General features: G+C 33.4%; 1 protein-coding gene across 1 annotated transcript in view; it reads right to left on the bottom strand.

Annotated features, from left to right (window-relative positions):
- The window catches only part of Zpld1 (zona pellucida like domain containing 1), a 44,312-nt gene that overhangs the window by 7,267 nt on the left and 10,292 nt on the right, over positions 1 to 26,753 (bottom strand). Inside the window, exons 2-8 of the mRNA XM_013151717.3 lie at positions 15,485 to 15,705; positions 12,620 to 12,801; positions 11,376 to 11,448; positions 7,765 to 7,862; positions 6,445 to 6,525; positions 1,415 to 1,586; positions 61 to 169 (exon numbers count right to left, since the gene is read on the bottom strand). Of these exons, the coding sequence (XP_013007171.1) occupies positions 61 to 169; positions 1,415 to 1,586; positions 6,445 to 6,525; positions 7,765 to 7,862; positions 11,376 to 11,448; positions 12,620 to 12,801; positions 15,485 to 15,705 (936 nt within the window). The remainder of the gene's footprint in view (positions 1 to 60; positions 170 to 1,414; positions 1,587 to 6,444; positions 6,526 to 7,764; positions 7,863 to 11,375; positions 11,449 to 12,619; positions 12,802 to 15,484; positions 15,706 to 26,753) is intronic.

The following is a 26,753-nucleotide window of genomic DNA, read 5'->3' as shown; positions in this document are numbered from 1 at the left end:
TTAAGAGCCATTTTGGAACCATCTATTGCTATATACAACACAGAGAGCACTGGCACCTACCGCTCCGAGTAATGATGGGGCCAGCAGAGAGGACTGCGTTTCCAGAAGTGCTCTGGGGGCTCCAAGTGGTCCTCCTCTCCGCGTCCCTCCTTTCTCTGTGGCCGCAAATCTGAGGTGTTAATGAAAACAAATGAAATTCCACACTAGCACGAAATTGTTTCTTTATGGCCATTTGGAAAGCAGATTCTTTTGGAAGAGACACCACATGTTCAATTTTATTCATTTCCTTCTGTGCATTTATTTAATTACTTAGCATATAACCGCTACAGTGCTTCTTATCCTGGCTTGGGCTACATTTCTTATTTCCTCTCGCTGTAATTGTGCACTGCTTCATTAATTTACATAGCTCAATGGCTCTCTTGAAAAAGAGCTGTGTTTATCAAATTTTTCTACTTTTATTTCTCTCAAGACTTTAATAAATTCTTCCCTAAAATATTGATCAGCACAGACTCAGTAATGTGGACTCTCCATTTACCTCCCTCTGATAAAGCTAGTTAAAACCAAAGAGATCAGTGAGTGTGAAGAAATAGCTTTCTCTTTATGCACGAGCAGAGCATAAATATAAATATATTAAAGCTACTTCAAATAAAAAATGCATGCATTTTTCTTGCTAATATTGATGTAGCTCTAGGAGGCCTGTCAGAATAGAATTTTAGAAGTTTTTTTTTTTATTTACTACTAACTAGACTTATATTTTAATGGTGCCTATTTATTATTTATTTGTATGTGCTACTAACTGGACCTGTTATTTAAAGATGGTTAAAGATCCACTCTTTTCATGGCTTTTTACTTTTAATCCAAAGTATTCTTGGGCATCTGGAAACAATCTTTCTTTGTAGCTCCAGTTTAACCAGTCTTCTGGGTTTCACATCCTCCTCTAATCTGCTCACACTGTTATATGTGGCTGGAGACTCTGAATTTCCTTTGGTATGGAGTGTCTTCACTGTCCTGAGTTTGCCCCTTTGGAACATGTCCATCTTCAAAGTCACGGCTGGGGTTCATCCCTTCCATGAATTCTCCCATCCCTCCTCTCCATTTTTCTCATGATGGTGAACTGCCTCTGACCACAGTACATGCATTTGTCTACTTTATGCCACCAACCCTTTTTTTCTTACATGAAAATCTTGTGATACTAAATTACAGGCTAACTGAAGTCAGAATTAGTGAACATTTCAACTCTATATCCCCATATAATGCTTAGCAAAAGGTAGTTTATTCAATAGATCTTTACTAGATGAAGTAATAAATCACATTTCAAACCATTTGAACTAGATAGAAATTAGCTCCTGACGTATGATAATCTTTCAGTTTAGAACAGTTCAACAATTTAGGAAAAAGTCATTGAAAAACGTACTGGCATAAGGAAGGGACAGTCATCAGCTCTGCAGAGCTTGGTTACACAGTGCAGGAAAACGGTGGACATCTTCTGATTCTTATGCTTCACAAATCGGAACACCTCAAAGGAAAACCGGCCTCGCTGGCTTCTGCCATTTTCAATGACAGTGGTCTGGGGATCTTTGTCACAGCTGCATTTTAGGGAATGTGAAAACAGCACATCACTGGAAAGTACCAGACTACTGAGACTTTTAAACAATTTCTGTAGTGTTAAGGGCACCTCATTACACTATGAACAATAGAACCATGCCATATCATGCTATTTAATAATAACATAAGCTAATTCAATAGTTATGAGTTATAAGAGTAACCTAGGTCATAAAATTTAAACAAGTTAGTTTGTTATTACAATATTACTGCCAAATTTAGGAGAATTCTACAGTGGTACTTCTGTTGAAGAACTTAATTCATTCTACAACTCTAGTAAAAATGGTAAAATTTATATTCATCACCAGACACAGAGTTCACAAACAAAAGCAAAATTTTGCCAAATACTTTGCATGGGAACCAAATTGCTCAAAAACAAATATGCACCATCATACTCTCAGATAATTCAAAAATCCAATTATTATAAAATTCATATTGTGAAAAATTCCCCTCTAATATTTGCTTTTGTCCTTATTATTCCATGAATCTTTCAAAACTGATTGATTACTTACTTATTTTTGCATTATTACAGAACATGTGAAAATAGAAACATAAGATATATTTTATTGTTCCCTCCTTCTTATACAAAGGATGTTTAAAAATAATTTGATAGCATATTTCCACATTAATATGTAGAGAGCCTCTCATTCTTTTTACACAGCTATATAGTATTCCAGCATGCAAAGTTGCTAATGTTTATTTCATTAGTCCCCTTTTTTTAGTCACCCAGTACCAGAAATTGGACTCAGGTCTTTGTGCTTGTCAGTCAGGTAGTTAAACAGCTAAACTATATTGGCCCAGTTCCCCTTTTTTTATATATATTGGCATTATTCTAATCATTCAGTCTTTAAAACAAAACCATAATAAATATTCCTAAGATATATAAGGTTGAACATGTTCAAAGTGTCATCTATAAAGCATACCACTACAATCATTCAATAGCTATCACCACGTTTCTTACTATAAATTTTGCCATTTTGGACATTACCAGCAAATTATAAAAACAAAATACTAATTTTTTTCAGAGTTTCAGCAGCAGAATATTGATAAAATTTGGATTTTTCCTGTTTGATAATAAAAATAAATTATTACTATATAATTTTAGTTTACATTTGCTTTAGTGTGAATGAGTTTGTATTTCGTTACCAACACATTAGTGCCATTTGTTGCCTTTCTGAAAAGCGTGCATGTGTTTGTTTCAAGGGCTATTATGATGTTAGTCTTCTTTTTCATTCTTACAAGTTTTCATAGTAGGGAACTGATTTGTTACATAAATTCCACCTCTTTGTACTTTGTTGTTTGGCTTTAAGGTTTTTTAAATTATTATTATTATTATTATTATTATTATTATTATTTTATCGGTACCGGGGACGAAACTCACGACCGCCTGCTTGCAAGGCAGGTGCTTATGCTGCTGAGCTAAATCCCCAGCCCCTTGGCTTTAAGTTTTAAAGGTGTTTTTCAAATTCTTCTATTCCATTTCTAAAACTGTATTTTTATATTTAAATTAATAATATACTTTACAGTTTACTTTCTTATATTGAGTAACACAGCCCATACTATTTTCTTTTATGTTATCCAGTGTTATTATTACAAATTTGCTTATCAAAAAATCGCTTATCCCACTGATTTGTGGTCCTACAGTCTATCAGATAAAAAATTCTTATGTTTTGAGATCTCTTTCTTGACTTACTATTCTATATCTTTTATCAATGTGTCTGTTCTTGAACAATATCACATTCCTTTAATAACTGTGGTGTAGTTACTATCACATTTAGGAAGATCATACTCACCTCATTTCCATGTTGATTCCCAACTTGTCTTTCTATATTTTTATTTGCTACTTATCTATTTTTCTTTATTCCATTAGTTTATAATTCTATTTTTTCAAATTAAGTAAAAGTAAGGTTACTTTTTACTTAATGAATCACAAAAATGTTGGTTTGTATTTCAATTTTTAATATTAATGTTATGTGTTTTTAAAGTTCAAAGTGGCAAAGACTTTCTATTGTCTGACATTGTTAAAAATTGCTCCTGCTGGAGATACAAATTATTGATCACATTATTTAGATCTGGGTACCTACTTGATTATTGACCACAAGAACTCAGTTTCCAGCTAGATAAATTATCCAACTTTACTGCGTTTCTGATTGTCTTTTTCAGTGTCCTCTACTTTTCACTTCGTAAAATCTTGATTTAATCCAAGGTACCTTTCACCATGTTAAGTTCTTCTCTTTAAATTCAGATAAGGGTTCCTAAATTATGCTATTAAATATTTTATTATTATGATCTCCTTTGAGGGAAGTCTAGTTATGTATATTACACATATATTAAATTTCCTTCACCTATCCTTTTCCTATCATTCCTATTTCGATCCTTTTAACTTTTTCTTTTGTACTTATTTTTGTCTTCTACCTCTCACACTGTGCTTTCTGCTGTTTGGACTTTCTTGAATAATTGCTAATTATGTCTTTCTTTTCAGTAATCGGTTTTTTCTATTTTCATCTTAAATTTTTTCAGTTGCTTTTCACAGTCTCAGGGCTTTTTTACCATCTACCTGAGTTTTATAATTCTGTCTTCATAACTATAAACTTCCTTTAATTATTTTATAATTAATATTGGAATGTTTGAGTACAGATTTCATGTGGCTTTTTTTGGCCTTGTGAATTTAGTTCATCTTTAAAATTATGTTTTCTGACATATCAATATTTTCTTAAGTTAGTTTAAACACTGAAGGGCATGACTGTATTTGTTCAGTATTCATATTTGTAAAATTTGGGTTTCCCTAGCCCTTTAATGTCAGGAATCTCCCAAGCAGCTGTGAGATGGTGATGAATTTCCTTCAGGATTGCCTCAAATCCAGGGCTCCTTCTTAAGTTTCACAGTGAAAGACAAAGTAGCTGTGTGGCACTTGTCTAGCAGCAAGTTTTCTCTACCTTCCTGAACTTTAAGGTGTTTAGAGTTTTACCATCAGCCCTGTGCTCCTCAGATCATTCACCAGCTCTGCCCACCAGGGTGCCTTCTCAGGTGTCCTTAGATTTACAAGTAGCATCATTACTGCTGACTATATGAGATCTATCACTTGTGAGGCTCTGGACCCCAGCTACTCTCTCATTTTGCATATTTTGCAGCCCTGGTGGCTGATCCTTTCCATAGATCTAGCAACTTACACTCAAAAAGCACCCTTTCCTTGCAGACATGCTTTTCTCCATGGGATTTCTAGATTCTGTCACCACCAGGGCCTCTCAGCTCCAGTGTCCTTCCATTTCTAAAATCCCTGTCTACACTGCGCCCTGCACAGTGTTTCCCCTCTCCTATTTTAATCAACTTTGCTCATAATTCGAATTTATTTTTTGCCTAAATTCAGAAAAAAGAAAATATCTTGCAGAAGTTTGTGCGTGTGGGAAATGGATCATTGTTTAATTTGTTTGTTATATGTTCTCCTCTTTAAAGCTTTCTCTAACAAAACTGAAAAGATCAGAATGAAGCTGTCCTGTTATTTATATTGGTAGTCTGAAAATCATATTGCAGATTCAAAACCTTTGATTATTATATAAACTTCACAAACAAGAGAAAGGTCAAAACAGAATGATACAAAATTTTCCCATATGTAGATAACAATTAAAAATGCTTTGGTGTTTTTTCTTACTGTCTTTTCTAACATATAAATGGAGGCCCACCTTATATACAAGTGTTTATACTTATTCTTTCCCTTTATATGTTAATATACTTAAATATCTAAGAGTCACATATTTCTAAGGCTATAGAAACCAAGAAGACAAAAAGAAAGTAAAATAAAACCAATCATTTTTCCATTTAATAAATAACTACATGATTATGATATTTATATGAACTCTCAATATACTGGTTCTCCACCTTCTTACTGCCAAATAAGGTTCCCAAGTTTTACTATTTTAAAGAGTGCCAATAGACTAGAACATTAAAAATATTATAAAATATAATTCTCAATTTATAAAAATATAATCACACAATATGAAATCTTTCAAAACTTAGTAAGTACTGATATCCCATCCCATACTTCCAGCAACAAAATATGTGTGTTCATTTTGATTATGTCCTCTGAACATCATCTTAACCTTGATTAATTGGTAAAACACATTCCTTTAGTTTCCCATTATATTGTTCCCATCATGTGTCAATAAGCTGCAATGATCTGAGCCAAATGCATTTTATAAGTGTGATCAGAAGACATTGTTTGACTCTCAAGTCTATACTGTCAGAAAAAATGCTGAAAGGGAGCTAGAATGATTAAATGTTTTTATGATCAATGTCCCCTTTCCCCAAATGTAGATTACATAAACTCTATCACTGTCTATCAGGGAATGAAGGTATTGGCTCTGATTAAAAGAAAAAAAAAGATGTAAGCTATATTTTACTTTCATATTAAATACTGACAAATGATAAAAAGCACTTGAAGTCCAAATTATCCAAACAATTACTTTAATTTTACTCTCCTTTTGACATATGATGAGATGGGCTAGCTGCAGATAAATAATGCCTCCTACCACCATTCTCTTACTGCCAATACTGTCCTAACCATGCTTTACTAAGATACTGAAATAATCTGCCTATCTTCTAAACATGAATAAAACATCTTAGTGGACCTAACATAGTTACAAGTTTTATTCAACAAAAGCCTTATCAGCATTTTGTGTTGAAAACTGTTCTTAACTTTAATTTTAGCTATATGAGGACTAAAAATTCAAAATGGAAAGTAATTGAAAATCACAGTGATGCCCTATAATTTGCTTATCTAATCTAGATTTCCCATTTCAGTTGTCTACAACTGATCATTGCTACGAACCCAAGACAGACACTTACCTAAGGAAGAGATCATACCGAATATCATCATTTGGGTTCCCAGATGGGGTTGTGTAGCAATAATCCATTAAGACATTCCATCTGCAGAGAGAGGCAAACAGCTCAGAATCTCCTTTTAGGTGTTGATTATTAGTACAAAAAAAGTAAATGCTTACAAATTTATCACATGGAATGTAGCTTTTGTTACTTTTTGTAGAACCTTCTTGTTAATTAGAATTTTTTCCAAAAAAGAACATGTTTAAAAATCTTGTAACTATTCCCATCCCCACTGTGGGTTAAGGCTAATGCCCACACACATAAAATTGAGAAAAAGGTAAATGAAGGTCAAATTCTAAAGTAAAAATGCCACACAGTAAACTATACACATTCTTTTACCTTTCACTATGAACAGTATTCTTTTATTTCTGTTTCTAATAGTTACTGTCTCTAATAGGAGGCTGGTGCACAAATTACACGCTGGCACCAGTGAGGATGAAATTCCACAATACACACTTTGTGAGGAAGAAGAGAGCTATGAGACAAATGTACCGTCTTCTTCCACAAGGCCTAGAACCTTGGACCTAGACTTATACATGGCTTCCCTTGGCTCTAGTTGTCATAAAAAACACTAAGACAAGAAAAGTGAGTGCCAGTAACACAACAAAAATCATGTATTTATAAATTCATTTTTAAAGAGTCACATATATCAATTATGAGAAAGAGAAATGGAAAAACAGAACCAAAATTCTAGAGTATATGAATCTTTTCAGAATGCAAAGTTTAATAATATATAAGAACCTCCCAAAACAATTTATATATTATATTTTTATAGGATAAGAGATCTTCAGCTTTTGAGTTTCACTTCTGTTTTTATCACTGAATTTTATCAGTATTATAAAAACTAAACTGAATTTGTCTTCTTTAAAAATATTTCTAAATACTCATAAATATAATTTGGTTCTTTCAATATGCAGACAATTCTTCGTTTTTTACTAAATAGTAATATACATAAAGAAAAGTACACAAATCAAAAGTATTCAAAAGCGACCAATATCTTTGTCATCTTTCTGAAGAAACAGAACATTCTACACAGCCCTTAAAAGTCTCCCTATGCTTCTTCAGTCACTACCTCTCTTTTATGGGAAGACTTGTCTCTCTCCAGTTAATGACATTAGTTGAGTGTCAGCCCTTAAATTTTGTAAAGTTTTTTTTTTTATTAGCATGCCTAAATGGTGTAACAATTACAGTATTTTTCATTGGAATTTAAAAATGAATGACCTAAGTTTATGACTCAGGAGATTTAAATGTTTGAGCCAGCAAAATATAAGAGTTTGAAAATACCTGCCATCCAGATTAGTAGCTTGGACAGCTGCAAATACTTTGGTTTTCAAAGGTAATCCTATACTTGGGATAATTAACTGCTGACTGTAGGTTGAATCCTGGTGATGAAATAATAAACAATCTGTCATTGTCTCTCTACAAAGCACATTTACCACCTACAACAGTGTTACAGAAAAAAAAGAGCAAGTGAGTCAGCATAAATATACACAACCAACTCCCAAAGGATTTTACTTAATCCACTGGCTTCTATCAGAATTTCTCTTGAACCAGATGTTTGTAACAAATTGATATCTGTGGATAAATACCTCTTTACATAGTTACCAATATCATAATTTCAATTATATTCGATAGTAGTTAATGTTCAATTTGCTTAATATTTAATAGTCAATGTTCAGTTTATTTAAATAGTATTCATTTATTCATTTATATTAGTGCTAATCTTCAGTTTGTTTAAATGAAATCTGCTTTAAATTAAACTCTTTACTTTTGGAGTATTAGGTCTTACACTTTTGGTGATTTTTCATTCACCGAAAATCACTTATCTGGTAACTTGAAATTATCTAAATGTAACTGAAATACAAAAAGACAAAGAGTTCAGCACATTTTTTGAATTTCCAGTAATAGTTTGGACACTTTAGTTATGAAAAAAAATTATATTCATGTGGAGTATTTTATTCTCAAATAAAGCCAAATAGTGGATTATATGATGTATTTAGAAACTGTCATCCTGTTATATTACCTTTTGTGTTTTTAATTATTTCCATATTTTTGTTGTCAATCATAATAGCTCTTCTAACCATGTCTGAGAGGTGGCATTTCATTTAAAGTCTCCCTTGTTCCCTTTCCCAATGATTCCAAGTAAACTGTATTTATTAACTAGCTGCTCTTTCATATCAATATTACCCAAAAGGATGCCTACTTTCCTTAGAAGTAGTATATTGCTAAGTCATTTGAAAATGATGTATGACCCAGTTGTGGTTTCATCATTCATCATCGATGTTTTCCTTCTGTGATGCCTTTTAAAAGCTTTTCTGACTTTATTTGGCATAGTTGGCTTTACCTTCATCCATGCTACATAGTTCCTAAAATCAATTATATTTTATTTTTTCTCCAACCTTTAAAACATTTCATAATTTCCACAACCATTTTGCAGATCTGCTATTTTTGAACCTGTTCAGAAGACACTAAACACAACACTTAGGGACAATTCAAATACATAAAAGGTTCTTCATTTTCAGTTTCCACAGGAGAAAATTGTTACTTTTACACTACATATAAATTATGTTACAATTCAACTCACAATTACCTTCATATATGTAAATCTCATTGACACAATTATTGCTCTATCAAAATATTTTTTCTGAGTATATTTATTGAGTCCTGGTATAAATAGGAATAAGATAAAATAAAATAAGTATTGTATTACACTTAAATTGGAAGCAACATTTCTCCTCCAGAAATAACTCTGCAGTAGTAGATCTATAATATAACTTTATTTCAATGCACTGAGTTAAAAAATCAAAAACTGCTTCCAAAAGAGAAAAATATAGCCCCATTTAATGTAATAATTGTGGTATTTAATTTTAAATACCACAATAAATTAAATTTAGATAACTAAATGTTGGTGTTCAAAGAACTAATAAACACAATTTGCAATTAGATTTGTGAAACTACCAAATTGTTTGCAGTAGGAATTATTGAGTTTTTAATGTTTTAAAGATATGATATACCACATTAAAAACTAATTTGTGATACTCAAACTTCTATGCTGCATAATGATACCTGTATGCTATTATAATTTTTCAGGAACATGTAATATATAACAAGAAGAATAAACCAAATACAAACTATGCTCTTTAGTTAACAGTAATGCGTCAATACTTGTGCATCAATTGTAACAAATGTTCCACAGAAATACAAGACAAATAATAAATGAATCAATATTCAGGGATAAGATGGTATATGATAGCACTGTACTTTCTGATCAATTTTCATAAAGCTAAAATTGTTCTAAAAATTACACAGTCTGTCTTTTAAAAATTTTAAAACTACCTTGTAGCAAATTCTTTAATTTTACTAAATGGCTTGTTAGAAAAAAAAAAACCTTAAATTTTGATTTAGCTATTTAATTCAACAATCAATAATACATTTATTGCAAACTTACTAAAATGAGAATAATTCTGGCACTATTTCATTTGTGCTATGATATCAAAAAGTGTGCTACATTTACCAACAGAATCAAAATATTAAAGTCGGTATTAATTATAAGCTTTTATTTAGCATTGCTCCCAAAACCTCTTTAAAAGTATGTCAACCTTAACAACTGGGCTAAAACAGCATTTCTAATGGTAAATGAAGAGTTTAACAAGTGTTCTAAATGCTGCAAGCCTATATTTTGATTTTCTGCTTTTCTAGCGAAAGAATTGATTAATTTCACAGAAAATAAAGCATCAGTAAATATCATACCAACGTACTTTTCACTTATTTAAAAAACAAAACTCTTAGCTTTGTCTCAATTACAATAAATAATATTGACTCTAAATGATTGACCTTAATTCTCCTTAGAGAGCTTCACATATAAATCAACAGATAGAATGTTACCAATTTAAAGTTATTTATTTCTCACAACAATAAGAAATATCTGGCCATATTGGGAACAAATATTCACACATAGTTGATGATTATTATACAACCAAGTAACCCAGTAGCTTCTTTTTGCAGAAGAAAGTTTAGAAATGACAGAAAGGCAATCTTCCTTCCAACACATTTTAATTTGTTGTTTAGAGCTCTGTGGTATCAGACTACAAACTTATAAACATGATTTTTTAAATGCCTTTGGAAAATGTCCTACTACAATATTTACAGCTCATTATATTCAAAGTATAAGGCACTGACTTTTAAATCAGTTGCATGAATTATAACTCAAAGCCATGATGACATGAATAATAATGCAAAAATCAGATTCATAATTTACAAAAATGTTGGTTGATAGATTGAAAAATTGATATTTAAATCAGGCATTTAAAATGTATGAATAAAAATTTTTAATCAACATGAAAATATCATTTAGGGTATTAATGTTATAGTTATAAATAGAAATTCATGTATTTTTCACATTTTGCTGCCACTGTTGATATTTACATGACAAAAGTTTAAACAATGCTCTGTCATCAGCTCAAATTATTGCAGATGCGACAAAACTGGCATTAACCAAACTCATTGAAAATATTAACACATGCATCACCAAGGAAGCCTCATTTGGACTTTCCATAACTTTATATCACAAAAATATTTCCCAAATCTTAACCCCATCCATAGCCACACACACACATACATAAATATGTACAAGCAAAAATAGACACTTGAACTATTACTGAATTACATTTCTGATGTAAAATTTAAAGCATTTATTAACTTTTAGGAAATTTAATGGCGTTTACAGTTATTTTTGTGACTAAGACACATGAAAGTGGTAGAAAAGATGAATAAGTGTTACCAAAGTATAACAGCGTTAATGTGACTTTCGATAGATTTTTATATGAAAGCCATTCCCACAAATGGCCCCTCGCAACACTGAAAAGGAAAATAACATCTTTCACTCATCCACTCACGTTGTACAGGAGCAGGTTCAAAGTACTGACAAATGTTCCATTGTTCTCTCTCACAGAAATAGCAGCCGAGGACCTAACACAGATTGATAAGAGGAAAAGCACTGATGAGCTTTTAAATTGAAATTGGTGGTCATACCTGAATGTCAGATTTCAGACAACGAAACACTTGAGCCTGATGTATTTTTAACTGAACTTGTACTGGGTATACTTTAAAATTACCAAGCAGATAAATAATAAAAATTAAGGCAGATCTTTTTACATATAAAGGCATCTTCTTTAAATTTTGCATCACATTTGTAAGATGTTTTGCAAAAATCTTCATTTAATTAGAACTTGAATAGAACAAAAATATTCTTCCATTGCCTCCTTTGGAACTTTTATGAGATCAGAGATTTTGTTTTAGTTTGTTTACTGCTAGAACATCACAAGGTAAGAAGTAGATGTGTAATCAATATTGATTGGATAAATGCATATTCTGTGGATATTAAAACTGAGGAATGTGTTTAGTGGGAGGAAGGGCCAGAAGGCAAAGTAAGAAATGCTTCCTTCTACATTTTTAACCTTTGACCAAGGAATTTTTCTCGTTTTTCACATCACTTTTGCTTTCAACCAAATATTTATCATGGCTATGCTGTTAAAATCAGCTATGAGCATATTTTCAAACAGAAACAGGATACAGCCTCCATGTTACCTTGAACCTAAGATTAAATAATAACTAGGATTTCATAATAGCAAACCTTAATATTGAAGAGGGAAAATTTCCACACAATCACCCCACTTTGCGAAAAATATCTGACAAATGTAAGTGATTATGACATGCATGTAGCCATGTCTCAAAATATGTATGTACTTTAGAAATAGTAAGTGAAAACATGACTATGAAGAATAACGTCAGTCATTTTGTAGGTTTCCTTTCCAAGAGCATCAGACACCCGTATACCTCTGCAGAAGTCAGCAAAATTCAATATGGGAGCATAAAGCAGGAAAGAACAGACAAGACAAGCAGATAGAGTTACAGGTAGATGATAGACAGATATATACATGCATACAAGCATACACACATACATACTTACATACATACATACATACATACAAGTAGATAATTAGGCTTAATGTAGTTCCCGTTACCCTGCTTGAGTTTAGCTGTTCTCAACAAATTCTGCTATTACTATAAATCGCTTAAAAACAAACAGAACTCAACCATAAGGACAATTTGAGAAAGCAAGAACAAAACATGTACTTACGAAGCAAGCTGCGTGTTATTAACCAGGTATTCTAGTGGATAACTACAGCTAAATTTATAAAGAAGCCCAGGTAGATAACTGATGATTGTTGGTGGATCTGGAGTATCAATGTATCCTGAAATGTTTCCTATCTGTACCGAGGTTGTATTTCCATGAGAACTTACTCCAGGAACTGTGGATACCTGTTAGAGTGGTAGATCAAGTTCAGTAATTAAATGGCTGTATATAAACATAGACACTTTATATGCAAATTTAACATTATAACAGATAAAATTTTGGTTCTGATTCAACTGTGACATGGCAGTTTTTGAGCTATACACATATAATGTTCATAAGTAACTATATCTTTAAATAAAACCTAATATTTTAAAGAAATACTCATTTCATAAGTAAAAGAAAGATTATGTCTTCAGAGGACTACAATAAGTAAACCCAAAATATTTATTGATAAAGTTAAGATTGTATGGTATGACTTAACATGTTCCTATCAATATAAACCTATACTCCACATTGTTCTATATCTTCAGGTTACTGCCCTGGTCCTGGCCCCTGGGCCCTCTTTGCTGTGGCCTTTTTGCATGCTACATCAGCTACATCTCTCCTCCCTATTTCACCATGGTACTCCGTACTCTTTCTCAGAATCTCATCTTCCCTGATTAACTTCCTCTGAGGTCACCTTACAGTGACGTATTATATCACAGCAAGAAATACAGCGCATGGGCAGCCTGCTCCCGTCAGTCCTCCTGGACTTCATCAGCGTTCTGTATGGGCAGATCCCATCTGGGCCTAGCTCACTTTCGCACCTTAAAGACAGTACCAGCATCATGACTGCACAAATAAGTTTTGAACAAATAAATCAGTCACAAGTTTTCTGAGGACTGGTCTTCTCAGTGTTTTTTGATGTGGTTCATGGAGATTCTCGCTCTTTTCCTGGGTAACAGTTCATAGATGAGCTTCAGAAGACTCATGAACTCCAACAAGTTAGGGAAAATGTCTAATTGTGTGTATCCTTGACACTGCTTAGCTTTCATTGGATTCTTCAGTCTTCTAAATCTGATGGACTGCTACATAAGGAATGATTATTCTTCATTATTTAATGGTGATTATTCAATAATATTCCTGATTTTCATAAAACCAAGAAAGCACATAGTTTCTTTTCCCACCATACTAAATATAATAAAATATAATATGATATTGAATATATATTTTCAGCAGATATTACTGATCCCTGTAATACTTTATTTGCAACAGTAGAGAAAATTTTACCCATGAAACTAACTTCACACGGGCAAAGCTGAGACAATTATTTAGCTAAATCATAAGATGTCGGTAATAAAATCACTTTTATCCAGTGATCTAGTAGTGTTGAAGCAGACTCAAAGATGTTGATATCTAGGAAATGTTTCCATCCTCTCACTGTTTGCCTGACTTGCTAGCTCAGTACCAATTCTCTGAACACACGCACACACACACGCATGCAAGCATATGCAGTTTTTTATATTAAGAGTCATTCAGCTTCATTAAAAAATAAAATATATACACATAGAGAAGAAAAAAAAAACACTTTTTTAAAACTTTCTCCTGGATTATTTTCTCAGCAACAGAGCAAGTTTACTTAAACCCATCAATAGCAGATTTGGGGGCACTGTGGGAGGAGAGACAAGCCTCTGATCCACACTGGCACCCTCCTCCACAAGGAAACACGACATGCAGTGATCAAACTGCCTCCCCCACCTTAGGCCCACTTCATAACCTCTCTACACACAGACCAGACAGATAAATAAATATTTTTAATAAAAATAACCAACAGTATCCAACTTTCAGGTATGAAAAAGGTTATGGGCACAATACTCTAACTGTCCTTTAGGAAAAAATAAAGGAGACTCAAGTAAATCTCTCTCCTTCTTCGCTAGCTCCCACCCTCTCTTACAAACTATGTCTTTAGAATTATCCTGCCTTTCCTTTTAGTCCTAAACAATAACTTATTAGGTGTGGAAGTCAATTAGTCAATTTCTCCTTCACTATGCTAAGTGATTATGCAATTGACCTTCTGTTCATGTTTACTAGTATTTTATAAGGTTGTGTACAAGCAAGCAAAATAAAATATAGGCCTAAGTGAGTCTCAGTGCAAATAATACCCTCTCAAACTATTAATGTGAATTCCCTTTAAATTCCTAAAGAATCAAATCCTTATTCAATTCTAGTTTTGGTTCTGTAAATTAGTAAAGAAGTGAATGGCAACTAATAGTTCTCATTCTGGGTGAAATGTTCACAGAACATTTTTGATTTTTAAGATGACTGTAGACAATGTATTAGAAGGGTTTCATTGGTAAGATTGATTATGTGAACATTTTGAAATGCAAAAGACTGTCCAACACAATGAAGAACTTCACATTAGAAATATTGCAACTTTTTAAAAATAAAACATTGATATGCATCATCCAGTGGAAAACATGAAAGCAGTTTTAAGTTTTCCGCACTATCCTTTCTGAATGAGGTCACTAAAGCAAATATTCACCAAGTGATTGACAGCCAGACTCACTAGAACCACATTATTTGTAAGATCGGATTATCTTGTAAAAAGCCCAAAGTATATGGCTAATGATACAGTGCAGGGAAGTGCCCATCAGTGTCACTCACACAAAAGAATGTTGCTGAGTAGCACAGCCGACCTTAAATCCCTCAACTGCCCAGCTACTATAAACAGCACCATTATTGGAAGACAGAATTTTGTATTTGAAGGTGCAAGTCTGTTCAGTTTTATTGGAATGTTTTTCTTGGAAGATAGATTGATCTTCATTTTATGAAACGGAGAACTTTCTTATTTATGATTCCAGATGAAAACACAATTCCAAGCAATCTTACCACTAAGTTGTTTCCACAGCCCTCTAAGGTGCTAAGATTGATGATGAAAATGACCACTGCTGGAAAGGTGTTGTTATTGATGAACCCCCTGCAGTGGGAATCCCCATGCCTTCCGTTCAGTGCCAGATCTGTTTCAGAATAACCCGAGAAAAGTACAGTGCAAAAGTTAATCTTCATCGTAATGGTCTGTACCCCACAGTAGACATTGATGTCTCTCTCAGCTGAAACAAAAATATAGGAAAAAAGAAATGTAAGTCACATGAAGCACAATAGAGAGTACACCAATGACTTTTATACCCCCTGATACATTTTTCATGTCTTTAACTTATTTTCTAGACTTGAATACAGGATAATCACACATGTAAATTACTAGGAAAAGTAACCAGGAAAAATAGTCTTTCACTTAGATATTTAGAGAAACATCTTTGAATGTAGAGATTATAATTCACCTCTATCTCTTTGTGTCTGCTGTTCAGTGGGTATGCATTAAATGTCAGTCAAGTACTGTTGAATGATAGAATGGAGTGGAAAAAAATCAGGTTGCTGAGGAAACTCAAGACTAGAGGAACTGAATTATTCAGCTCTGCCTCGAATAATGTATAAACGATACATTTTCCCAACTGTAAGGAAGAAGCAGTTTTAAAATTTCACCATAAATCAAATTGTCAAGAACTTTTATATATGCTAACTCATCGAGGACAGAGACACAAATTCATCTAGAAGAATTTTATTTTATATAGTATACATTGAAACACATTAGAGAAAGAATGAAAAATTGTGTGATGATATTATAGACTAATATTAATAGATTACTCTGGAAGAAAATTTTGCAAGTGACTATGCATGCTTCAAGAAAAGAGTGAACAGGGCATGTCAACGTAATTTGCAAGGTTTTCCATGTCAGTAGTTTATCAGTAATAAAGACTCTCCTAGATCTAAGGAAGTGAGCACACACATGCACACACATGCAAACAAGCTTTTTGTGTGCCTATTATTTTCTACATATAAGGAATAAAATGTATGCAGAAAATGGACAATTTGGCTGTGAGGCAATACCCTAGTGGTAGATGTTTTCCTTTATCAGTATTGATACTTTTTATGGACTGAATTACATCATCTCCCAAAAAGGATTTGGAGAAATCCTAGTCTCACCTCATGAAGATTTTATTTGGAAATGAGGTTGTTATAGCTGTAGTTAAAAGAAGAAAGGGTCATACTGGAGCAGAGTGGGAGTCAATCAATATGACTGACATCCTTACAAGAAGAACACGTTATAAAGAGACAAACACACAGGAGAATATCAGGTGAAGACAGAGGATTGGAGTAATGCACCCAAAAACTGAGGAGCCCCAAGATTGCCTTGAAACAATACCAGAAGTAAGAAGAGACAAGAAACAGGTCTTCTGGACTTTTAAAGGGAGGTTGACTCTGCTTTCCTTTTGAATTTCTGGCCTTCAATTCTTAAAGACAGTGAATTTCAGTTATTCTAAATTGCCCCACAAGATAATAAGTTTCTATAGTTTTAAATCACCTCTTGTGTGCTACTTTGTTATGAAAGTGCTGGGAAACTAATACAGGAGTTTCATCACCTTTTAACCCTGTCTTACCAATTAAATAAAAACCCTGAAAGATTTCTACATTTGCAAAATGTAGAAATAAGCAAACAAGAATTAATTATACTATCTGGAAAAATTACCTTGATTGATTGGGAAAGGAAAACTAGACAAAATTATAGTGTGTTTTTGGCATATGATAGGATGTTTACCTAAGAAATATGTAAGTGGCATTCAAGATAAATTTGTTTGAATAATTCAGTCTTAAGAGTACAAGTGTTCAATTGAATGTCTTTTTGGAATACTTATTGTTTATGCAGATTTTTGCTTGAAAACTGAGTCATATTTTTAGGATACTAATAAATCAGTAAGAAATTTCTATGATTGGTAGTAATTTTAAAATCATTACAATTCCCCTTTTCCTGGACAGAAGGCAAGTTGTGGGCTAAATTTTATAGACTAATGAAAGAAATATTCTTTTTTAAATAAAATAGCAAAATGACTTAATTAAAACATACTTTATCAACATAAAAAGTAACAAACTTGAAATTTAAAGAAATAGCTCTATAACTTTCAACAATGTTAATTGTTTAACATTGTTTAACATTGCAAGTATAATTTTTAAATTATGTCTTCCTGAAATAAGAAAGCTAATTTTTGAATGTTGATTAAATAAATATCTATGAACATCAAAGTATATTTTTTATTTTAAAAACAAATACACCAAAATCAAGAAACAAACAAGCAATTAAAAAACAACACCAAAAGCAGAATGACAACAACAACAAGAAAAACAATGGCAATATAGGATTTCAAAAAAAAATGATAGAAATATTAATGATTATTATATTGCATATTGTTAATCTCAAAGTAATTGCTCAGGCTACCAGATACAGTGATGCAAGACTGATCAAACAATATAATTTCCCTTTGAGCAGTTTCTTTCCCTTTTACTATATCTATAGTAACTTTTGGATCTTACGTACTCTTTCAGTTTCTTACACTATTGAGACAATACAGTGTTTATACATGCAAGTCTAATTTATATCACTTATGAATGTGGTTTCTAGTTGTATCCACTTACCTATAAAAAAAACCCTAAAGTTTATTATTCTTTATGGCTGAGTAGGATTCCATTGTATAAAAATACCACATCTTTTTTATCCATTCTTCAGTTGACAGGCAGTTGGGTTGTTTCTAAGATTTAGCCAATAAATTGTGCTGCTATAAACATGGGTGCACATATATTGCTGTGGTATGATGTTTTCAGACAATCTGGGAAAATACTCAGAAGGGGAATAGGTTAAATGGAACCTCTAATCCTAGATGTTTGAGGAATCTCCATAGTGATTTTCACAGTGACTGTACCAGTCTACACTCCCACCAACAATGGAGAAGGGTTCCTTTATTCCCCACATCCCTGCCAGCATGTATTGGTTGATTTCTTCATGTTAGTCATCCATTCTGAAGTGACATGATATCTCAGTGTTAATTTGCATTTCTCAAATGAACAGTGATGTTGAACATTTTTTCATGTTTTTACTTTCCATTTGTATTTCTTCGTCTGAGAAGTGTGTATTCATCTCAAATGCCCATTCTTGGATTGGATTTTTAAATTGGGTGGCCGGATTTTTTTTTCAATTATTTGTACATTGTGGATAAAAGTCCTTTGTCTGAGGAATAGTTGGCAAAAATCTTTTCCCAATCTGTGGGTTTTCTTTCAGTTTGTTGGTGATTTCTTTCGATGTTCAGAGATTTTTTACTAAGGTGAGATCCCAGTTGTCAATTCCCTGAAACACTTCCTGCATAGATTGATTTTTGTTCATGAAGTCTTGCTCTAAGTCCTCAAGACCTCCACACACTCTGTCCTCCAGCATTCTAATACTTAGATTCTAATACTAAGATCTAAGATTCTAAGATTCTAATACTTAGATCTTCAATCCATTTTTTGTTTAATTTAGTGCATGGTGATAGGCATGGATCCAGTCTGTCTTCTGCATGTAGAAATCCAGTTTTCTTTCACCACCCATTAAAGAGGCTATCTTTATTTCAATGAATATACCTGGTCCCTTTGTCAAAGATAAGGTGGCTGAGGCTGTGTTCAGTTGTCACTGTATCCTCCATTCTAGTCTATTGATCCTCAGGTCTGTTTTTCTGCCAGCACCATGCTGATTCCATTACAGCAACTTTGCAGTGGAATTTAAGTCTGTGATTGTGATGCCTCCCACACTGTCCCCATTGCCCAAGACTGTCCCTGCTATTCTAGGTCTCTTATGGTTCCAAATGAACTTTAGGAATGTTTTCTCTAGATCTACAAGGCACGACAATGGTATTTTGACTGAGATTGCATCAGATCTGCACAACAGCCCTGGGAGCATGGCCCTCTTCACAGTGCTGAGGCCATCTTCCTTCCCACTTGTAAGCAAGCGATATCTTTCCATTTTCTAAATTCCTCTCCAATTTCTTCCTTCACAGTACTGTAACACTCAATGTATAAATCTTTTACTTCCTTTTTTTAAATTTATTCCAAGTATTTCATTTTTTTATATTATTGTAAAGGATATGGTTTCCCTAATTTTTCTCTCAGTGAGCTTTTCATTTATGTATAGCAATGCTACTGACTTTTGAGTACTGACTTTGTACCCAGAGATGCTGCTGAACTTGCTTGTTAAGTCTACAAGTCTGTTGGTGGAGTTTTTAGGGTTGTCTATATAGAGTATCATGTTAGCTGCGAACAAAGATAATTTAACTACTTCCTTCCCTGTCTTTATTCCCTCCATTCTTTCTGTTTTCCAATTGTGCTGGCTAATGTTTCCAGAACTATGTTCAGTAGAAGTGGTAATATTGGACAACTTTGTCCTGCTCCTGATCCCAGAGTGAAAGCCCCCGGCCTTTGACCATTTAGTATGATGTTGACCATTTAGTATGATGATGGTGCTGACTGTCACAGATAGCTTCTATCCAATTGAGGCAAAGACCTTCCACTCCAACTTTCTCTAGGGTTTTCACCTTCATTGAGTGTTGGACCTTATCAAAAGCTTTCTCTGAGGCTATTGAGATGATCATGTCATTTTTGTCCTTTGCTCTGTTAGCATGGTGCACATTTATTGACCTACATATGTTCAACCATCCCTGCATTCCTGGGATGAATCCTACTTGGTCATGGTACACACACAATCTTCTTGATGAGTTGCTGAATTCTGTTCACTAATATTCTACTGAGGATTTTTGTATCTATGTTTTTTAGAGATTGGCCTGTACATTTCTTCCCTCGTTGAGTCCCTCTCTGGTTCTGGCACCAGAATAACAATTGCCTCCCAGAATGAACCAAGGAGAACTGCTTCTCCGTCAATTTCATTAAAAAGTTTGAGAGTGATTGGCATCAAATAATCTCTAAATTTCCTGTAGAATCCATCAGGACCTGGGCTTCTCTCTGTTGGAAAGTCTTTAATTAAATTCTGAATTTAATTAACTGATGTTGAGTTATTCTGAAGTTCCACATCCTCCCAATCCAGTTTTGGAAAGTCACATGCCTCAGGAATCTATTTATCTCTTCTGTGCTTTGATCTTATAAGAGCAAAGGTTTTCAAAGTAGGTAGTGATGATCCTCTGCAATTCCATAGAGTCTGCAGTGATCCCACCACCCTCATTCCTCATTGCATGAACTTGAGCTTTTACCTTCCTTTTCTTGATAAGGTTGGCTAGGGGTTCATCAATTTTATTTATTCTTTCAAAGAATCAGCTTTTTCATTCATCAACTCTTTGCATTGTTTTCTTAGTCTCAACTGTGTTAATTTCTGCTGCAATCTCTATAATCACCTCTCCTCTCTGAACCCCAGGCCTCACTTGTTCCTCTCCTCCAGAACTTTGGGTGAAGTAAGATTGTTCATCTATGTTCATTCTGTTTTCCTGACATGAGAATTCATCACTATAAACCTCCCTCTACGACTGTCGTCACTGCATCCCACAGGCTCTGGAAAGCTGTGTCTACATTCAAAAACATTTTAAACATATCAACTTTTTCCTCTACCGACATGCTAACCCTTGGCCCTTGCCACCATCATTTTTACCCTGGAATATTGTATTAACATCTTTATTTCCACTTTTAAGCCTATTCAATTAACATAGTTGTTAATACATTAATTCAGTCTTGTCAGCTTCTTACTGAGATCTTCGACAATTTTTCATTTCACCAATGCCAAAGTCCACAGCTTGAACCAGATCTGTGACTTGGATACCTTTATATTCTCATATCTCTTTTCTATTAATACTGAAAAAATATAATTCCTAACCTGTTAGATGTCAAATTTGCTGAGTTCATGGTCCTATAACATCGAGGAATGAAGTCACTAACCAAAGGGGAAAATTAGTAGAGTTTATTGGAAATAAGAAAAGAAAGAATAATTCCTGAATTTCCAAGAGGAGTTCAAAATGGATAGAAACCAAGGCCATGTGTTCAGGGGTAATTTATACAGCAAAGTCACAATATGGGTCAAACATGGGTCAAATTCAACCTATAGGATTAGAAGTATCATAGCCTAACAAATATTGATCCTATAGGGAATTAGGTCACATAATAAGGACATATGGAAGAAACAAAGGTGGAATGGATGGGTCCAGATACTCTGGTCACCCACCTGGGCATCTGATTCTTATCTAGGCCTACTGGAACAGATGGTGCTAATTACTATGTAATCTCAAGTTGCTGTTTATCAACCATGAGGCATGCAAGCCTGGCCATTGCATATTCATCTATGCCTCCAACCAGAAGCTTGATGTCTTTATCTTTCGTGCCATCTTCCTTCAGGGTCCAATCCCTGTCTGACTATATATTAATTTCTACATAATTAAGCCTATAATACCATCACTTTTGCTCCCGACATTTGTTAAAACAAGCATGTTTTGATTGTCTAAAATCACACTGAGTGATAGATGCCAGAATAATGGCCACCTATTGAGGTAAAATTTTCTGGAGTGAAGCACAAGAAAAACTTGGAAGATAAAAGTGTTCTCTGCCTTGATCCAAATAGGGATTATATGAATGTATACTAAAATGTCACACTGCATTTTGAGGATTACTACATCCTATTACATATAAGTTATTGCTCAGCAGAGTACTCTGAATAGTTAAATATCAAGACACAGCTTTATGCTCAATCAGCGCCTTCTGCTTTAAATGTTGCTTTGATGTGCAAGATTTGCTTCAGTGCCTCCTCCTTGTGTTTCAGGCCTGAAATTTGATTTCTTTTTACCAAAGATATCTCTGATCCCAAATCTAAAGAATGCCACTTTGTTTCATTCTGTCATTTTATTTTAAAATCACACCTGCTTCTGTATATATGTCCAGTAAATTGCAAATCCCCAAAGGCAAGAAAGCTATTATATTCACTGATGCACTCCATGAGTATTTATACTTTATAATTACAGAAAGTGCTGGAACAATATTCTGCACCAGGAATTGAAAAAGTGTAGTCCTGCTCTCCAGTATTTTACAGTTTATTAGGCATATTAACATGCCCCACATGACAGAAAGGCAGTGGAGAGAGCTACGAGGTGGCAAAGAAAGCCAATTTAGTCCAAATCAGCTGGTCAGGTATGGCCTCATGGGGAAAAAGGCCTTGACTGTAGTTTGGAGGGGTTAGTTAAGTAAGGAGAGGAAAATTTATAACGCAGAGGAGCAGTGTGAATAATAAAATATGCTCAGGCTGGGTGTGAGCCAGACAGTGCTATTTTCATTAGGATGTGAAATACAAAAGAAAAAATGACAGCAGATGAGTAGCACAGGTAAGATCATAGTAAACTCTACATGGAAAATGGTCTATTATCAATATCAAATCACATGCCAAATCAAATACTCAACTACTAGACATTTACTAAGAATTTGCTTTATATTCTGAAAACAAACATCATTGCATTATTTGCTATATCATAAATATGCCAAAGTGTATACATATGAATAAAGAAAAAATGAGAAGCATTATCTCCTTTAGCTTAAACCAGTCAATGACTTTAATTTTCCATCCTCTGCAGGAATTAATTGATGTTAGCACACTTAACAAATGGAAGTGATTGCTGTGTGCAGAGGTAAATCTCTCCTCTATTTTGTGCTTTACAGCTAAGGACATGTAACCCCTGCTGCCAAACTGAATTTGCTACAAACTGATCCCACTTGAAGATATGATAACCAATTAAAAGCATTTTGCAGTGTAAGAATAGAGATCTGTTCAGTCCATTCTAACTCAGTTTTCTAAAGACTTTCCACTATTCTTCAGAGAAACATGATTTTTCCTGATTGTAGACACTAAAAACATCCATTCAGCTCAAGTTCTCCATTTGGGAGGCTTTGAAGGGGAAAAAGGTATTTCAAGTTGCCAAAGAACAATTTCTCCCAAAAGTATATATATTTTTTCAGAGGAACTGAGTAACAGTTGCTTTCAACTGATAAATTTTGGGGCCATTTACTGCTTGAGACTGGCCTGAATTGCAACATTTCTTTTGTGATCCTAAGTATTAAACAACCTAGTGAGTGCAAGTAAATGACAAAAAAGAAATACATGTCTTTAGAGAATAATTATTAGTATTTTATCCTTAAAGATAATCGAGTTTACTAAAGTAGAAGATCTGCTTATAGTTTAATTGGAATTATACTGCCAAAATGTCAGTTTTTTCCCTAACATTTTAACCAAGATAAACTTTTTTTCAAAATCTATTTATTTATTGGTTTACTTTTATTAGAACCTAAAGATTACATTCACTGTAGGGAATGGGTACATGTATATAACACATTTGATTCCCTTTTAACTCCTTCCCCCACCCCTCTTTTCTTTTTCCAGAATCAGACTCATTGATTATCTTATAAAACCTTATGAGGTTAGTTCTCATATGCACAGACTGAAAGCCAGACTAATAGGCCAAAGAAATATAAAATATACAAGACAACTGTACACTTTGAGATATATTGCCCATACTGTATTACAATGCTTTTATTTCATTTTTCATACAAAAGAAACCACACATAATTAACCTTATATGTTTGAGTTACTTCCCTTAACATTACGGACTAACAGCACACCTATTTTCCTACAAATGACTCACATTTATTCTTCTTTATGACACAGTAACACTCCACTGTGCATAAATCATATCTTTTATTCACTCATCTGTTGATGGACATACAAGCTGTTTCCAAAATTTATCTACATTGAACTGTGCTGGTATAAGCATTGGTGCACATACATCACTGGTTTAATGTCTATCAGGAAGATATCTAGAAGAGGAATAGCTGAGTCAAATGAAATTTCTACTTTTTGAGAAATTTGCATGCTGAATTCCATAGTAGTTGTATCAGTTTGTCTCACCAACAATGGAGAAGGGTTTCTTTCTCCCCACAACCTCACCAGCATTCTTTATTGGTTGATTTCTCCATGGTGACCTTTCTTGCTGGAGTGAAATGGAATCTTAGTGTTCCCTTAGTTTGCATCTCTTGAATGACCAATGATGCTGAACATTTTTCCATGTATTTTTTGTTAGATTGTATTTCTTGCTTTGATAAGTATCTATTCATTTTAGAAGCACATTTTTAATTGGATCTGTAAATTTGGAGAATCTAATTTTTTACTTCATTATGTATTCAGGATATTAATCCTTTATCTGAGGAGTAGTAAGTAAACATTTTTTTCTAATTTGTAGGTTGTCTCTTCACTCTGTTAGTTGTTTCTTTTGCTGTGCAGAAGCTTTTTAATTTGGTGCGATTCCATTTGTTGATTCTTGGAATTGTTTCTTATGCAATTGGGTTTTGCTCAGGAAGTCTTTGCTTTTACCTATATGCCATCAAGAGCTTTACCTACTTTGCCTTCTAGCAGACCAGGACCATTTGTTAAAGAAGCTTATCTTTTCTCCAGCAAAGGAAAATTGGCCCCTTTGTCAAAAATAACATAGCTGCATGTGTCTGGATTATCCAAGAATCTTTTTTTCCAATACCATGCTGTTTTTACATTGTAAAGTTTTAATATAAATTGAAGTCGAGGCTTGTGATGTCCCTTGCCTTGCCCTTGTTGTACAAAATTGCTTTTGTTAATCTTGATCCCTTCTGGTTTCATATTCATTTTAACATTTTCTTTAGTTCTGTAAGGAATGTTATAGGCATTTTGCTTGAGATTGTGTTAAATTTATATAACAGTTTGAAAGAATGGCCATTTTCACTATATTGCTTTTGCCTATCCAGGAATTGGGGACATCTTCCCATTTCTGATATCTTCTTTAATCTCATTTTTCACAGTAATGTGCTTTTCATTATATAGAGGTTGGTCACTTTTTTAGTTACATTAATTCATCACTATTTCATTTTACTGATGCTATTGTGAAGGATATTGTTTTGCTAATTTCTTTCTTGTTGACCAAGATAAATTTTTCATAGAAAATTTTTAAAATATAGCATTTAAATAAATTGATAAAAATAAAATTTTGTACTTCTCTCACCTACCAATCAGGCAATGAGTTACTGTGTTACAGAATTTCTAAAATTTTGCAAATTTTAAATATCACACTGCCAACCATTAATCTTATTATGTATTAGAAATGTATCTTGAATTGGGGTCATGCAACATGGTTACCACATAAATGAGTCTAAAGAGAGGATGGACCCTGTTCTACAAGACATGAATAAAGTACTCAATTTTCGCCTCAATCTCATTTCTAGAAAATGTAAAACTTTTCCTTTAGACACACTTACTGTCACTTACATATATATATATATATATATATATATATATATACAGTAAGTAAAAAATAAATACAGTATATGTACAGTATATAGTGTAAGTATATATATATATATATATATATATATATATATATATACACATATTTTTCCAGCCCAAAGTGGCAGTGTACCTGTAATCCCAGCACTCAGGAGGCTAAAGTAGGAGGATCACCAAAAGTTCAAGGCCAGTCTGGGCTACATAATGAGTTCAAGGTCAGTCTGAGCTACATAGCAAGATCCTGTATACCACCCCCCCCCCAAAAAAAAAAACAAAGGAAAATTAAGGGGAAAAAAACTTCTGGAGCTAATTTGCTTAAATCCAGAACCATGCATATGAACCTAAATATTTCTAGTATTTCATAGATTGAATCATTTTCATCTCATGTCAATACTTTAACTTGGAGACCTACATTAACCTTACAGTAGCCTCAGATGGCTTTATGTCTTCTAATTATATAGACTAATAAGGACATGATCAGTGCAATTAAGCAAATAATTTATGTATTTAATGTTCTTCAATACCAAGATTACAGTATTGTAAAATGTTGGTATAGGCTAGAATTCTGCACTGTAAGGCCATGGCTCACAATCTTCAACTAAAAGTGTGAACATCTATATATAATGCAATTTTGGAGATCAGACTATACTGCAAGAAAAGTGGACTGTATAGAATTGGAAATATCAAATGAATGTCATCAGTTTTGTGCTAGGCTAGTGGTTATTTTTTCTGTTTTCAAGATTGAAACTGTATGCCATTTCATGTCAACAATGTATTTACAAAATAATTATGCATATTATGTATCAGTCTCTCTGCCAGACTAAAAGTAAAAACATTACTTTAAGACAATTATAATATGGCTGAATAATGATTGTATGACAGAATTATGTAAACACCACTATTTATAACCTTGTTTTGGTAAAGGAAAGGTGTTTGGGAAGCAATTGTTAGAAAGAA

Source organism: Cavia porcellus, unplaced genomic scaffold (assembly GCF_034190915.1).
Source record: "Cavia porcellus strain 051 isolate PalLab524CR breed Dunkin Hartley unplaced genomic scaffold, mCavPor4.1 scaffold_15, whole genome shotgun sequence".
In the NCBI taxonomy this organism is placed as follows: Eukaryota; Metazoa; Chordata; class Mammalia; order Rodentia; family Caviidae; genus Cavia; species Cavia porcellus.
The sequence above is the reverse complement of the archived record's forward strand: the minus strand, read 5'-3'. Positions and strand labels throughout refer to the sequence as shown.